Consider the following 15,889-nt stretch of genomic DNA (forward strand, 5'->3'; position numbering starts at 1 on the left):
AAAGGACACTAGATAGATACAATGGGGTCAACCAATAGCCACCTACTCTTAGCCATTTTTTCTGGTTCATCTACATAAACGAAGAACACACTAGAAGGAAATGGGACTGCAGTGAAAGAGAGTCTGTTACATTAAGAAGAAGCTTCTAGGTTTGTGGGAGAACCACTTTTTAGTTAACATCTCTTGCTTTTTAGCTTGCTCAACACAAAGTTCAGAGTCTGTCAAGAAAGATAACATTCTTTTGAAGGTTGTTATACGTAGTCCTCACTTTTATCAATTTCCAAGTGGCTTTTCAGGTGTGGTGCAACATTGGAACACCATTGCTACAATCAGATATAACCTTCTCATTTCCATATGGCATCCAACATTTAATACTGATTTCCTGGACTAGAATCCTCTCAATCCAGTTTAAGAAGTAATCCACTTCATGCTAAAAAAAAAATTCAGAGAGGTCAGAAGGCCTACTTGAAATTCAAACTGGGAAATTCAAAAAGTAGTACTGAACATCAGCAGTTAGTTATGCTTTGCATGATATAAAGGTGCATTTAGTTTCAGGACACACCCAGAATAAAGTTTTTACTTCATTTTTTAAAACACTATTTATAGTGTAAATAGGATATAGATGGGAGCCAAAAGGAAAATTGTTACAGAAAAAGCACCACTGCTGAATACCGCTGCCGTGATCTTGCTCTCTCATCTCATGCTGGACAGCAGTCCCGCAGATTGGACTTTCAGTTGCTGCTGTTGAACACCAGGTTGGTGGCTCATAAGGCTTTCTTATTTGCATTTATATTAGGGAGGAACAAGCTGATCTCGCATGCATTACTGAGACCTGGTGACTCCAGAGGATGAAGTTCCATTTTTTGGAATAACCAAGGGTGGAGATGATATGAGGATTGGTGGCAATTATGTTCAAAAATATTTTTTCGGCTTCAGGGGCCATACCACTAAGTTTCCAGTAGTGAGACCTTGCTTCTGAAATGGCTGTTTCCAGCTCCATAGCAGCCTGAGTGCAGAGGCCACCCCTAATCCAGGAAGGCCTGCCAGTGGTCCAGCCCAAATTCAACAGGTGGCCCCAAAGGATACCATGGCTCTTGGTATCAAAAGCTACTGAGAAGTCAAAGACAGCAAGGATGGATGTACACTGTCATTCGGGGAACACTCATGTTCTTCCAAGGATGTCCCAGGCATTTATTAGCAACCTGAGTGCAGAGGCCACTCCTGATCCAGGAAAGTCTGCCAGTGGTGCACAACCTAAGCTGTTCAAAGGTTCTCTTAGCCACGACATCCACCTGCTCATACAAAGTTAAAAATCATTAGCATACTATATCATCAGAATTATTATTTTCTGTATGACGATCCATCTCACCCAATTTCATGCAGATGTTAAAAGGAGTGGAGAGAGCCAAGCCCTGTGGCATGCCAAAGAGCAGTTGTAGACTGGATCTCTCATTCCCTATCAACACCGACTGGGACTGGCCTTGGGTAAAGGTGCCAAACTCTGCCACCTAGTCACTGGCCCTACAGCTGACCCAAAAGAAACAAAGTTGTGCAAAGACTTTATGAGCCATGACTGCACCTGCTGAGCAATCAATCTGAGAAATCTGACATTGTGCACCAAGTCGGTCTTGGTCTTACCAGGGTTCAGTTTTTAATTCCCTATCCAGATCTCCACAACCTCCAGACAAAAAGGAGTGGATGTGGACTGAACCTCTCATTCCCTATTAATACTCATTAGGACTGGCCTTGGAGAAAGGAGTCGAACCCGCACAAGACCATCCTTTGCAGCCAAAATTCAACAGATGGCCTCAAAAGATACCATGGCTCATGGTATCAAAAGCCACTGAGAAGTCAAGAACAAGGATGGATTTATACCATCATTCGGGGAACTCTCATGTTCCTCCAAGGATGTCCCAGGCATTTATTAACCCTTTTAAAAACCCATAATTCCTCTATGAATGAGGGGACTGTCATGAATGATGGCTCGATTTAAACTTTGACAGATGGCCCCAAAGGATACCATGGCTGATGGTATCAAAAGCCATTGAAAAGTCAAGGAGAACAAGGATGGATGTACACTGTCATTCGGGGAACACTCATGTTCCTCCAAGGATGTCCCAGGCATTTATTAGCAACCTGAGTGCAGAGGTCCTCAAAGGTGTGTGGCTAGATGTACAGATAGATTAAAACTATAGATTCTGGATCTGCTTTAAGAAGGCATAACCACACACAACTACATTTTTAAGAAAGAATGAGTAAGCCCCAAACCCTACCGAGGAAAGCATCCCTCACTGGAAGAGCTCAGAAGCTCCATTAAGGAAAATTAAATTGTTTCAGAAGAAAAATGACTTTGATTGACATATGTTAGAAGTAAATATAAGAATAGTAACAGCTGCATAACTTCAAAATCCGTGATCCCTCAGAAGATTATTAATTTGTGTTGCCTCACCATCCTGTCCCTTTTAGTAAATTCATACCATGACTCTCCAAGTTCAACAGCTGTTCTCCAACAAAAAGTCAACAATGGATCTGCTACTGCTTCAAAACTCGCCACTGTTGTCAAATAATATAATTTAAAATCACATACTAGAATTACAGTTTTGATATTCTTTGGCTACACAGCCGTCTGTCCTTTCATTTTGACTCTAATCAATGGCACTAGTGAAATGATAATGTTAAATAACCACATCCAAAATGGATGCTATCCAGACCAATTAATTTACAAGAGCACTATGGCTTTTCATTATGCCAAATGATGGCGATATATATATATATATATATATATATATATATGTATGTATGTACACACACACACATTTGGTGCAATATATATGTGTGTGTGTATATATATATATATGTGTGTGTACACATATATTTGTAGATTTTCATGGGTACAGGTATGCAGGTCTTGGCATGTTCGGGTCTTTTCCCGTGTAAGATTGAGAGCATCTTGGCGATGTTTCGGCAAGGTCCCACTCGCCATCCTCAGGCTGGTGCTTTCAGCTTTGTGCTCGGCAGAAAAATAGGGACCACTTTGGTGGGAATATAACAGCATTCTGTGCGCCTTTGGCATTTATTCATGCTGTCCACATGACTATGGAAACGTCTTCAGACAGCACTGGCTCTTCTGCTTCGTAATGGAGATGAGCACTGACCCCTAGTGCTGGAAACAACTAGCACGTATATGCAAGGGGAACCTTTACCTTTACACACACACACACACACACACACACACACACACACACACACACACACATGCAATTAAAGATTTTTAACTAAACCTATGCCAATAATATGTTTTCACGCTGGGAGCTATGGATTTAGTGTTCTCTGCCCCAAAATTTCACAAATGTGCCACAGGCACTTTCAGAGACATTCTAGTGTACATTCAAAATAGAGCACCATCGAAGTACAGTTTCCTACGGACAATTAATATGTTGCACTTTAGGCTACATTTCAAACCTATTTTAAATTTCAATACGTTGTTACTAAATTGATTCACGGAGGTGTAATAGTTTGTACAACAGAATATAATTTAACTCAGTGTCTAATTTAACTCAGTATCTAATTTAACTTAGTATCTAAACCCAGGCTACAATCAAAATGCCTTAAGCAATTTGTATCCAAAGCTTGGTTCTGGGGAGCTTATTTTGAACTACTTGCCTGCCATGACACCTGAACTTGGGATAAGGGCAAGGTTTTGGTGAAGCAGCCATAAGATCTCCAAGAGCTGTGGCAGCAAATTAACAGGCCTCAGAAGGGTTACTCTGTACAGTGGCTGCAGCCTCCCTATAGCTATCTGGCAACGGCCTCATCCTTTAATATAATGAATAAAGCAGGAAGCATCAAGTGGACAGCAACTGCAAAAGTGGCTAAGGTCCATGCAGCACAGCTGGATACAGAAACCATAATCCAGGAGTTCTTTATTAAGTTTTCCAGTATGATTTACTCTCTTGTGTGTCAAGTTATTTCAACTCCTACTTTAGTTAAGAAATACAAAGAACTGCAGAGGAAATTGGAAATTTTGGTTTTAAAATAAAAACTCTAACGGGGGGGACGGGACACGTTGAGTTACATGAAAAGCAAACTACACATGAAATTGTGGACACTTTCCCATTTTCTTTGGTCTGAAAAAAAATTTCAGGAGAAAAGCTAAATTCTCTCTAGAAGCTTAATTTGAGAGTAGGGCTTTATTCTTTTAAACAAGCAGACCAGTCTTCTCCAACCTATATACCATTTAGACATGAGGGCTTCAGCTCTTTTATTCTAAGAAAGGGATGAGTCTATACACTTGGGATCAATTTGGTTAGGGAATACTGACAAATCTTCAGTCACACAGGCATGCTGAATCTCAAAATACTACAATTTTCCTAATTCCAGTTCTGTTCAGATATGAATATTGAAAATCAGAACATCTAAAAGGCATCCTGTTAAGTAATTAAATCCAGAATGAATAACCCTGCTCCTCTATGGACAACCTTAGGCTAATTATGTGTTTTCATATGACAGAGGTTTTGTGTATATGAAAAACATGTGCATTACCATTATCCAACATTTTTTAAAGAAATGACAGAGTAATCTAATAAATGAATAACATGGATATTAACTTGTGTCCATTGGTGCACACGTTTTACAATTTATTTTAAAAGCCTAAGTAATAAAAGGGTAAATAAAAATAAAAGGCTTAGTCTCATACAAAGAAAGTTTTGAACTTCAATTGAGATTGTTATATGTTTTGCAACTTTTTGAGTCAACTTAACAACTTTTTGAGTCAACTAAAATGTATGCTGTATCTTGCCAATTCAGATTATACTTTGAAATTCTGGACAGAATACTCTATAATTAGCTTTTCCTTATAAAAAAAACGAGTACTGATATAGACTGGAATTTCCTCCTTTTGATTCTAGCTGCAAAACGAAGAGTTCTTCTTAATCCAAATTTAGCTCTTTTAATATAACTAGCTCAGGAATACAAACATTAGCTTTGAACTTTGAACTTTGAGCATTGCCATTTTCTGTATTTCACTTTCAATGTCTATCAGTTACCAAAGAATCACCACCTTCATTAAAGTAATGATCATTAGTTGGTATCCCTTTTCTTAATCACATTTTCCTCTGAACTGTCGGCAATATACTGTATACCAATTCCCTTGTGATTTCTAACACCCAAATCAATATCTGTAAATTGGGTGTCACTCAGAATTAATTGCTATGGTAGTGGAAGGCAAGTTGTAGAGCAAAAAGGGGGTAATATGATAAAGAAATAAGTTTACAGGAAGCTGCATATTGCAATACTGTATTGTGAAGTTATGTGAACTGTAGAAAATAGAAAACCAAAATTAAAAGGTTATTTCTGGGTTCATTTGCCTGCCTATGTATGAATGTCTAAAGACTGGGTTCTTCTAAGCAGGGTGTCATGCCACTGGTAGAGACTGATTCAGAGGAAGAGGAGGCCAAGAGGGAGTGGAAGTGTGGCTCCAGAGGTGATGGAGGAGGCTGGGAAAGGGCAGAGGCTGGTTGAGCAGTCAGAGGAGGACCCAGGCCCATCCCCTATCCATCCTAGGGCACACAGGGAGGAGAGGATCAGGGTAAAACGTGGTCTACTTGGGAGGAGAGGGCCATGATCCTCTTAATGAGTTGCAGGTGTGAGATTTGCATAAGAGTTTGGACCTGCGCGCTAACAGAGACGCTGGAGACAATTAGTGTTTTAGTTCTAAAGAAGGTTTATCTTGGCTGGCGTTCTTCCAACAGACTGTCCCTGGTTATCTTCCTGAAGCTGTCGAGGAACTTTATTCAATGCGTTTGTTTTTGGCTTTTGCTTTGTTATCAGCTCTTTGATTGTGAACTGTGTTTTTTGCCTTTTAAATGTTATTTTGAACCTAGTTTACTCCTCCACTGTGAACAATTATAAACAGGGAAGCCAAGCTGAAGCCATTAAAGGACTTTTAGTTACATTTTGGATTTTGTTATATTTCTGGTATACTCTGGGTCATCACACAGGGTCTGCTTAATAATGCAGTGTAATTGGGCACATTCACACATAGCCACAAGCTATGGCTTATTTATTACATTGAGTGAGTTCATACTCCACATTAAAAAAAAATCAAGTTGCATTGTAACTTAAGAGTAATGTGAAAACCAAGCCATAAAGTAATTAGAACTTCTGTATTCTTACAATATACCACTAAGCGTAAATGTTATAAATCTTGACAACATTTAGCAAAGCCTTTGTTTTAATGTTTAATGGATTCTTCTGCCCAGTTGTGACCAATTAAAGGGGGTTCATCTCAGATTCTCAATGGAAGGAGCCTGCATTGCTTGAGATATTTCCATCATCATGTGACCAGCATGAATGTAGTTATCTTTCCCACCAAAGCAGTACCCATGTATCTACTTGCATTTGAATGCTTTTAAACAGCTAGGTTGGCAGAAGCTGGTGCAAGTAACAGGAGCTCACCCTGTAGCATGATGCTTGGGTGTCAAACCTGGACTGTTGGCTTTCCAGCTGACCAGCTCAAGTGTTTTAACCGCTGGGCCATCACACCACCTGTTTTTTTACAAAAAATAACAACCTACAGGATTACAACAATGTTTTCTTTCTGATAAATTGTGCACTCAGGTTGATGTAACCGTTTCTGAACAAATATTGAATTCCTACTGATAGTTCTCTCTATAGTTCATAAAGAATTTAACAGTGACCAAAAGAAAGATGGTGGAAAGGGCGTCCCCAATTTAATGAAGTTTCAGGGACGAATAACCATATGCTATAATTGTAGTTTAAGAATTTTCCTGAAAAAAGTATTGAAAAAAGTATTGAATTTAAATGGTATTTATGGAAGACATAGCTTAACTCAGGGGAAAATCCCAGAGAATGATAGTTCACAATTTCTTCACTAAGTCAAATAAAACCAATGTCTTTTATCAAATAGAGTCTAATAATACTTGTCTTTTCACTTCTATCTTCAATGAGCTTGCTTGTAGTTCTTTAGTGTGAGTGCTTCTTCCTTATAATGATCCTTTAGGAAATCACTGACTTCTGCCTTAAGTTCTAATTTATCAATAAGGGTTTGTCAGGTTACAAGTAATCTGTTATAAGTGCTTTTCCTCACTTGAAAGGTGCTCCAATATTAAACTTATCATCAGTAGCAGCAAAAAGACAAGCTATTTCTGCTCAGACTTTGACCATCTCTTGCACAAAATTATTGGCACTCCAGGCCCTGTTCATATTTCACATTATGGTCTCCACTCAACCCCCCAAGGCTTCCTGTTGGGGATAATATATTATCTGAAGAAGTGAACAATATTTCACATGGGGTTTAGAAGGTTAGATTCCCCTTGTGTTCAGATTGGAAGTTTCCTCTTCGCAGTCAAAGGTGGCAAGTGCTTTCTTTTAAAATATTCATATTGGTCATAATTAGTACTTTCAAAATGCAATGGCTTGTTATAATGAGGCACTTCCCACTGGCAGGGTAACCTATAAAATGTATTTTTTTAATGGAAACATGAACATTTGCACATTTTTGTCATTAATAGTACATTGTTATCCCTGATTAATGTTGTGGAGACAACACATTGATGTCTTATTTTACTTTAAAGCATGAATGAAGTGTTCTAGCTTATCTACGGATTACTGACTGGTTGGTTTTCCTCAAACTCCTATTTCATAAGCAGTAATACAGTCAACACGAGTTACACTCCCTTAATATTATTAGCACTCCTTACTTTGAGAACAAAAGGTTTAAAAGGTTCTTATTTCAGTTAGTGCAATTGTGTTCTGTTCCAGTACAGGCAATCTGATTTACTCATAAGCCTTTCATGAATCTTCTCAGCCTTTTTCTCATCATGCCATCAAACTAAATAACTAAATATCTAGTTATGATCCAATTAAGAAATGTAAAAACTAGTTGGCTTTAATCTGTTATGCTAACCCAAAATTCTCTTTAGTTGCAAATTTTCAAATTGTAGGAATATACAGTATGCCTTGTAAATTGAATTATAGCTTGTTGTGGTGCTTTAACTCATGAAACTCTATTGATTGGAACATATAATAATTTCATGCCTTTGAAAGAACATGTACCCTCCCCACCAACAAACATGCTGGTAAATTTTTGATTTATCCAGTTTCGTATTATTAAAAATCTTTAATGTTGCATGATAAAAGTTTTGCTTTAAGAAAGGAACTCTTCCACTCATTGCTGGTTTTTTTTTTTTTTTTGAAAGAACATGACCTTCAATTAATAGTATCAGAGAACTATTGTTGTTTAAAAAAAAACTTAGGTGGGTGGGGGAGCAAACATACAATTTCTGATCTGAATGGTGTTCCAATGCTAAAGGAAAGGGAGAGAATCTTATTAAAAAAATATTTTAACACATCTGGCACTGATTTACATCTGCTGAGTGTCCTTGAAAAGGCATGTTTGAACGTCTCTCCCAGAGTGGGATGTTTTTCCTTCAAAATTACATGTGTTTTGAAATATTTGTGAAACAATACCTATACGTGCAATTAATTAACAGATAAGAAATATATGCAAAGGAAAAAAGGGGTCCATACATACCTATATGAGTTTGTGACATAACATCAGTTAGCCTATGTGCAGCCCCACTGCCACCACTTTGTGTTGAGGATGAAGAAGTTGTAGATGTGGTTGAGCCATGGATGGCTTGGCTGATCCAGTGCTCCATATTTATACTCCCTTGGCTTGAGGTTGGTGTTCCCTGTGAATCGCCCTGCACAGAACCTTCATCTTCAGAACCAGAGGAGGTATCTAGCATGGTAGACAAAAGCATGACAAATAACCTAGGACTAAGATTTATGTTGCAGTATTTAGCCACTGACCCAAAGCCAAAGAGTTCAGATCAAATTGCAGTGGTGTCCAAGAAATTTGCAGAACAATTCAGGCACCATTTTCTGTTGAGCTAGGGGTTTAAGTAGTTGGCATAGCTTCAAATATACTGATGTATCCATGCAAGAAAACTAAGTCATTATAATAATTTTCTCTAACCTGATGTTCTCTAAATACCTTGATTTAGAAGTTATATCAAAACAGGCAATGTTGTTGTACTATTCACAATTTAGTCAGAACCACTGCTTTATTCTAAAAGCATTTCCATTCCCAAAGTAGCAATTCTCTAACATTAGTAACAGCATGCAATAAACATCAGATGCTATAAAAGAGCACAAGAATATCTGGTTGGCCACAGTGGGAACTCAAAATCTTGAGCTAAATGGACTTTGTTTAATATGGCAGAATTAAATAAATAACACAGCAACAGAAACAACACTCTACAAAAGTCTTTTCATATTCCTTATGGTTATTTTAGAGAACATCTCAAAATACTTGCAAAGTGAGAGAAATATAGGCATAGAATAGGAAGATAATGTGTGTTAACTTCAGTAAAGAAATGGAGAAAATCCATAGCTTGCATCTATTTCTCTGGCCTCTTTTTTGTAGCTATTGGCAAACAAGGTCTGTGTGTTTGCTCAACAAATCATGACTTTAAATACCACATTAGTATTCTCTATGCAATTATATCTTCCTATCAAGAAATATGGTCCAAAATTATAAACTCCCAAGCTACTAAATTGTAACCTAAGTAGTCTCGTTTTTTTTCTTTTTAACACTTATTCAATTTTTCCTTGGAAAGTTAGAAAAAAATCAGTGCTTTTTCTGTAGCGTGTAGGAAGAGAGGTCCATGTCTCTCTGCAGAAGTCAGGATGCTCTTTCTTTCCTAAGTTTTTTATGTAACAGTCTGTCTAACTATAATCAGTTGAGACTTGATGCTCAAGAAAAGCCTTTAGTAACATAATATTAGATGCATTAAATATGAAAAACTAAATGGATCAGACAGAGTTATTGTAACCAATATGTGGTGGGGTTCTTACCTTACATATTCATAACCTATTTACTGTTACAAGTGTTTAAATCAGCTTCTGAAATCCAATCATAATATCTTTAGTACAGGTCCTTACCTGGAGGGGTATAGGCATCCATTGATGTTTGCACCACCAGTGAACGTCTCTTGGATGGCATAGGTACTGCCATCTTTCGTTCTTTATGTTTTGCAAGAGCTGCCTGGACTGCTTCTGTGTGGACATCTAGAATCAAAAACCTAAATATCAGCTTGGAATTCCAACAAAAGGTCTTAAACACAGGTAGTTTCTAGGAGAGAATTAATGTTGTACATTCCTTAGAGACCCAGGGTCAATTCTGCAAACATTTTCCTAGTGAAAAAGTAGCAAGCTATGCTCTCCAGTCAAGCCAAGCATAATTCCACATTATTTTAGAACAAAAGCTGAAGCCCAAAATACAATGCCCTGGAAATACATTTCATTAATAACAATAAGGCAAAAATAGTTATTTTAGGGCAGCCATTTCCGCAGGATCTGCATTTGGATTATTCCACCTAATTAAAATCTTTTTTAGTCTTAATGCAATTTGCTGTTTTCTCCAGGTTGCCTTTTCTCTAAGTTGCTTTTGATTCTTAAAACTTTTAGATTTTTCATCATTTGTTCAGTATATGATTGAACAAATGATGAGAAAAGTGAACACAACATGTCAGAACACTGAAATAATTTCAATATAGTAGGTTCATCTAAAGAACATTATTATGTAGCCTTTTCTTTTGATATTTTCCAGATGGGTTATAAACCAATTCCCATGATCCCCACCCGACTAAGCAGCATTGTTGAAACAAAACTATTGTTTTCAAAAACTTTGAGACTGTACATAGTTCAAACATAACTTTTTAAAAAAATGAAAGTTCTATCAAGATTTATTACAGCATAAAATACAATGAAGAATTTAAAAAAGGAGAGGAAAGAAGGTATTAACTTCTGACTCTTTGCAAAACAGTAAAATTCTAATACATTTATAACTTCAACTTTTTGCATTACCTATAATTATTACAAACTAAACAAAGCACTACACAATTATTAAGCTTCAGATTAAATTCTAAATGTTTTTTCTATTTCAAGTTTTTTAAAAAGAAGCAATATCCCAATAGATGCAAGACCAAATAAAATATTTTGTTAAATACAGTTTACATTGCAATCTTAATTAAATCTATTCCCCCATTGTGCAAAATAATATATTTCTATTTACACTTATTAATCTTTCTAAACTATCATCATCCATATTAACAAACATCTAATCTTTTCAAATACTTTAACCTTAAAGGGAAAACTCTGTTATATTCATTTTAAGATTCTAACTATTTCTTAAGAAATTTCATCTTTATAACCAATATCAATTAATTATAATACATCATTTTTAACTTCCTTTTCATATACATACATAAATACACACACACACACACACACACACACTTTCAATAATATATTGCAGACTTTAAGAATTCCTTGAGCATTTTATATATATAAAAATAAAGAGATCAAAATCTTCTCTTTCCCTTGTCCTCTTGAACATACTTTCCAAATTTAATTTCAAACTATTTTACAAGCTTTAAATAATAACCTATTCATCCCATTTTCAAACCCACTTTATAAAACAAGTCATTGGAACTTTCTTTTGATTACATACAAACCAACAGAAAATTCATCCTAACTCCAAATAATTTACAAAGTTTAAGTCACTCCCTCCACCTTGCCCTCATAAAACAAAATCCTTTTCTATATAAACTTAGATAAAACTTCTTAAGTTTAGACTTAATTTTTGAGCAAAGCAGAAATTTTGAACTGCCAGCATTAGGTTGGTTTTCCCTTCTTTATTCGTAATTCTTTTTTTCCATTATTAGATTGAAATTAAAGATGAGGCTTTTCCCAAACTGAACGTATGTCATGTATTGAAGGCATGAAGTTTGCCAGCCCTGTCATGCTACTTTGTATTATATATCTTAGATTTACTTCCCACAAATCAAAAAGACTAAATATATAAAGCATGGTGTTCCCACCTTTAAGGCTTTTTGGCAAAAGCACCAAGACAAACAGAAGGATATCAGAAAAGATCCACCTGCACTATAGAATTTTGCATGGAATGTATTCATGTGTGAAATTAATGGCTATTCTGAGAAAGTTGTGTGTCTGTGTGTAAAGGAAAGGAAAAGGAAGGAAGGAAGGAAATATAATTTCATAACCTGTTCTTTTATTGCTTTTATACTGTACACACAAAATTGTTCTATATTTTAGAAGCATAAGCATTTACCTGTCCTAATAGATGCTGCCATCAGCCTCCTTGGCTGCCTTATGAATGTGAAGGATGAATCTGGACTCTGTCGGAGAATCCTGTGAAGAAGCCTGTTGGAGAAGCCAGTCTGTGTCTGGCTGGCAATGGACTCCCGACTCCAACTGTAGTTTGCTTTTAGTAGTAGAGGAGTAGGAGTCTTGCACAGTAAGCTTGAGAGCAGTCCAAGGAGAAGAGCACGTGAAGGAGTGGAGGGATAATTATTGGGCAGTAACCTTCCCAGTGGGGGTGAGGGGAAAGAGGGAGGGCTGAAGCAATTAACTTGCGAAGCCAAGGTCTGACCACTTACCCAACGCCTTGAACCTTATCTAGTCTAGGAAGAAAGAGTAATAACTGATATGGAATAGTAGTGAAGGACACAACTGAGGCGAAACAAAATGGATTGCAAAGAAATGTTAGATTAAATTGAATATTCAAGGAAAAAAAGAATAATAGAGAAATTATTATGAGAGGGAAAGTAGAAGAAATTATTCATAGTAGAATCATTACAGTGATTGAAGGGATGGGAAAAGGACAGGAATTGGAGAAAAAGGAGGAATCCAGGTTAGTTAAGGAGAAGGGGACAAAGTGCCAAAAAATGAGGAATGGAAAGGAAGGCTGGCTGGATGAACATCTCCCTTTCTGCTTAAGAGGCAAAAAGAGATGCTGTTCTCTTGGGGTGGAAGGACACAGTAACTGGAGCTCTAGGAGCCAAAAAGAGAATAAATACGAGTGGGACACTTGGAGAAGGAAGTAAAACATAGAAGGGAGTTTCCTTCTTCTAGAAGATACTCTACTAAAATTAGATTTGGAGGGTTAGAGATGAGACAAGTGGATGTAAAAGCCTTACTAAAATACTAGGTTTACCAGAGATATAAAAATATATATGAGACAAAAATAAATCACTTCAGAATTATTGTTATGATAGCATTCAGTCTTTGAGAGTAGGTGCCTATCAACATGGTATATCTTGCCTGGAGCATCTTTGCCCCTTCTTCCATGCAAAATCTGTCAGATTGAGAGGGCATCCCCTATGCATAGTCCTCTTCAGATCCCAATAGATGCTAGCTGGCAGTTCTGTGGAATACTTAATTGACCAGTATGACACAGAGGTTGCTAGGGCACCCAGTAAGGTTGCTATTGACCAAGCTCCCTATAAGTGATAATACAAGGAATATTATTTGGTTTACTAAGGAACTTAAGGAAACGAGGTACAAAAGGATATGCCTCAAGTGACGACACTGATAAGCAACAAGGCACAACAATGACTGCACATAATTAAGAGTCCACCTTTGGGCTTATTTCAAAGCAGCAAGAGTGGTGGAACATCAATATTTATCTATACTTATTGCATCTGGAGAATGAAGACCAGCATATTTAGAGTGACAAAATCCTCATGATGTTTCAGAATATTTGTGAGCAATTCACTAAGCATTTTTCAGGACAAAATTGCTCATATTATCTCCAGATTGGATGTCAGGCAGATAGAATTTCAAGAGATGACAAGGTAACGTCCTCCTGTGACCACCATCTGGATTTCTTCAAGCTTATAATGCCTGAGGAAAGTGACAGGATTGGTGGTGGGATGAGTTCCACCCCTTGCAGATTAGAATTTTGTCTCTCTTAACTAATAAAAGCATCCAAAAAAGGGCATAATAGCATGGATATGGAGATGGTCAGTATACTTTTAGGGGAATCAAGGAATAATGCTTCTGGATTTAAAGGAGAGGGTGTCAAAGTCATTTCCAGATCTAGCCACCCTAAGGTATTATAAGACAATCCTCACCATCATTTCTTGCTAAGGCAACAAAAAAAGGTTTGTTTGTTTGTTTTTCTAAACAGCCCATCTCTCTCAAAGAGACCCTGGCAGTGTAGAATAAAACACTGAAATATAAAACAGTATATACAAAATTAAAATGTTAAGAGTTAAAATTTAAGAGTTGAATTTTTTTTAAAAAATATAATATTTATTAATGAGGCAAATATAATTAACCCTGTTGAAAATTGACTGACAATGGCAAAGTGAGTGCTCTCATGGCATGCAACAAACTCATGATTGCATGTTTCTTTGGCATTCCTCATGTGAGATGGCAGAGCCTTGTCTATTGGAAGCCAAAAGAATGGGGGCCTGATTCGTCTCCAGAGGGTGGGGGCAATGGCAGAAAAGGCTATCCTCCTAAACCTGCCAGTCAAAATTCTTTTTAAAAAAATAAATGTTATTAAACATTTTACAACAATTTAAAAACATATTTACATTTCCAACAACGTTACAGCATCGTCAACATTCATATTCATATATTAATTACTATGTTACTTTTATGCCTATTGTCTAACCAGGTATACCAGGAGTCTCAGATCAGATAATACTCTGTTTCATTTCTATCTTTTAAGTTTAGGGTCAGCCTGTCCATCTCTGCGCCTCTAGGTTTAAGTTCTATTTTTGAACCAATTATTTTTTGCAACCAGATCCTTGTTTTATTCCAAAATTTCTTTGCTTTAGAACAGGACCACCACATATGAAAGAAGGTACCTGGTTTCTTTTTGCATTTCCAATATGCCAGGTTCAGATTTGGGTAAATTTTGGTCAATCTTACTGGTGCTAGGTGCCAACGATAGAACATTTTGTAGAGATTTTCTTTGTACCTGGCTGCCATTGTTAATTTATAGATTTTTGTCCAAAGTTTTTCCCAATCTTCTAATATACATTATATCCAAAGTTTTTCATCCAAGCAATCATTATTTGTTTCAATATCTCCTCTTCTCTGTCAAATTTTAAAAGGTAGCTGTACATTTTAGTTATACATTTTTCCTCTGGTCCTAATAAGATTTTATCTATTTGTTGTGGTGTTCTATCTATGTCAAATTCTTCTATATCTTTTTTGTATTTTGTTTGTAACTGCAAATAGGGCCACCCTATAAATTATTTTGAAATGAGAAAAACAGTCTGTCATTGAATTGACATAGGCTTTCATCTTACATAATTTTTTAGCCAAAGCAGAAGCGAGGCACAATTCTGACTATGTTTCTTTTCTTTATTTTATTTTTATATCTCTCTTTTATGTCTAACTCTAAAGAAGCCTAAAGCTAGATAAGTTTGCATGCCAAGACCTTGAGCTTATTATTTATCAATAAAAGAAACAAACAAATGAAGGAGACCAGCTGAATCCATTCAAAAGAATGTTTTTGAAGCTTATCAAACCAAAGCCAAAAATAAAAACTATGGTGCTTAACCACAAAATAAATCTAAGAAGTTTTTCTTGGCCTTAACTATCATCCTTCAAGAATTTTTTTAAAAAGTCATAGTCCTTTTAGTGATCCTCTCTCTGAACCATAAGATGGAAATTACTATCATGGATTCATATTTTTTTGCTTAGAGACTGCTTTCTAATTTAAATAAATTCTACCCTTTAGGTACTCTTTTAGGCTATGATCCCATTGGGAACTCTGGGGAGGGCATATTCACAAAATGGCTGCCACAGTAGATATGGTCACGGTAGCAAGACACCTCTTCAGTAAAAGTGGTGTCTGAAATCCAGTTCTTTGCTCTGCAGGATGTCAGTTCCTGATTTAAATTTTTTAAACTAAAACAATCTTAATAAAGGAAAGAGTGTCTGAGACAGACCAGTAGAATCCAAAGCAGTTTTCCCTACCTTAATAATACAAGAAAGTAGAGCATTGTAAAACTACCCATACTAACCAACTATTCCCACC

General features: G+C 36.6%; 1 protein-coding gene across 1 annotated transcript in view; it reads right to left on the reverse strand.

Moving 5' to 3' along the window:
• Window positions 1–15,889, reverse strand: part of DIP2C (DIP2 acetate--CoA ligase C (putative)) — a 370,495-nt gene that overhangs the window by 96,162 nt on the left and 258,444 nt on the right. The window contains exons 6-7 of the mRNA XM_087947300.1: window positions 9,970–10,095; window positions 8,555–8,764 (exon numbers count right to left, since the gene is read on the reverse strand). Coding sequence (XP_087803426.1) covers window positions 8,555–8,764; window positions 9,970–10,095 — 336 coding nt within the window. The remainder of the gene's footprint in view (window positions 1–8,554; window positions 8,765–9,969; window positions 10,096–15,889) is intronic.

This window comes from Notechis scutatus, chromosome Z, assembly GCF_049901735.1.
Source record: "Notechis scutatus isolate UNSWTSFEM ecotype Mainland chromosome Z, rNotScu1.2, whole genome shotgun sequence".
NCBI classification, from domain to species: Eukaryota; Metazoa; Chordata; class Lepidosauria; order Squamata; family Elapidae; genus Notechis; species Notechis scutatus.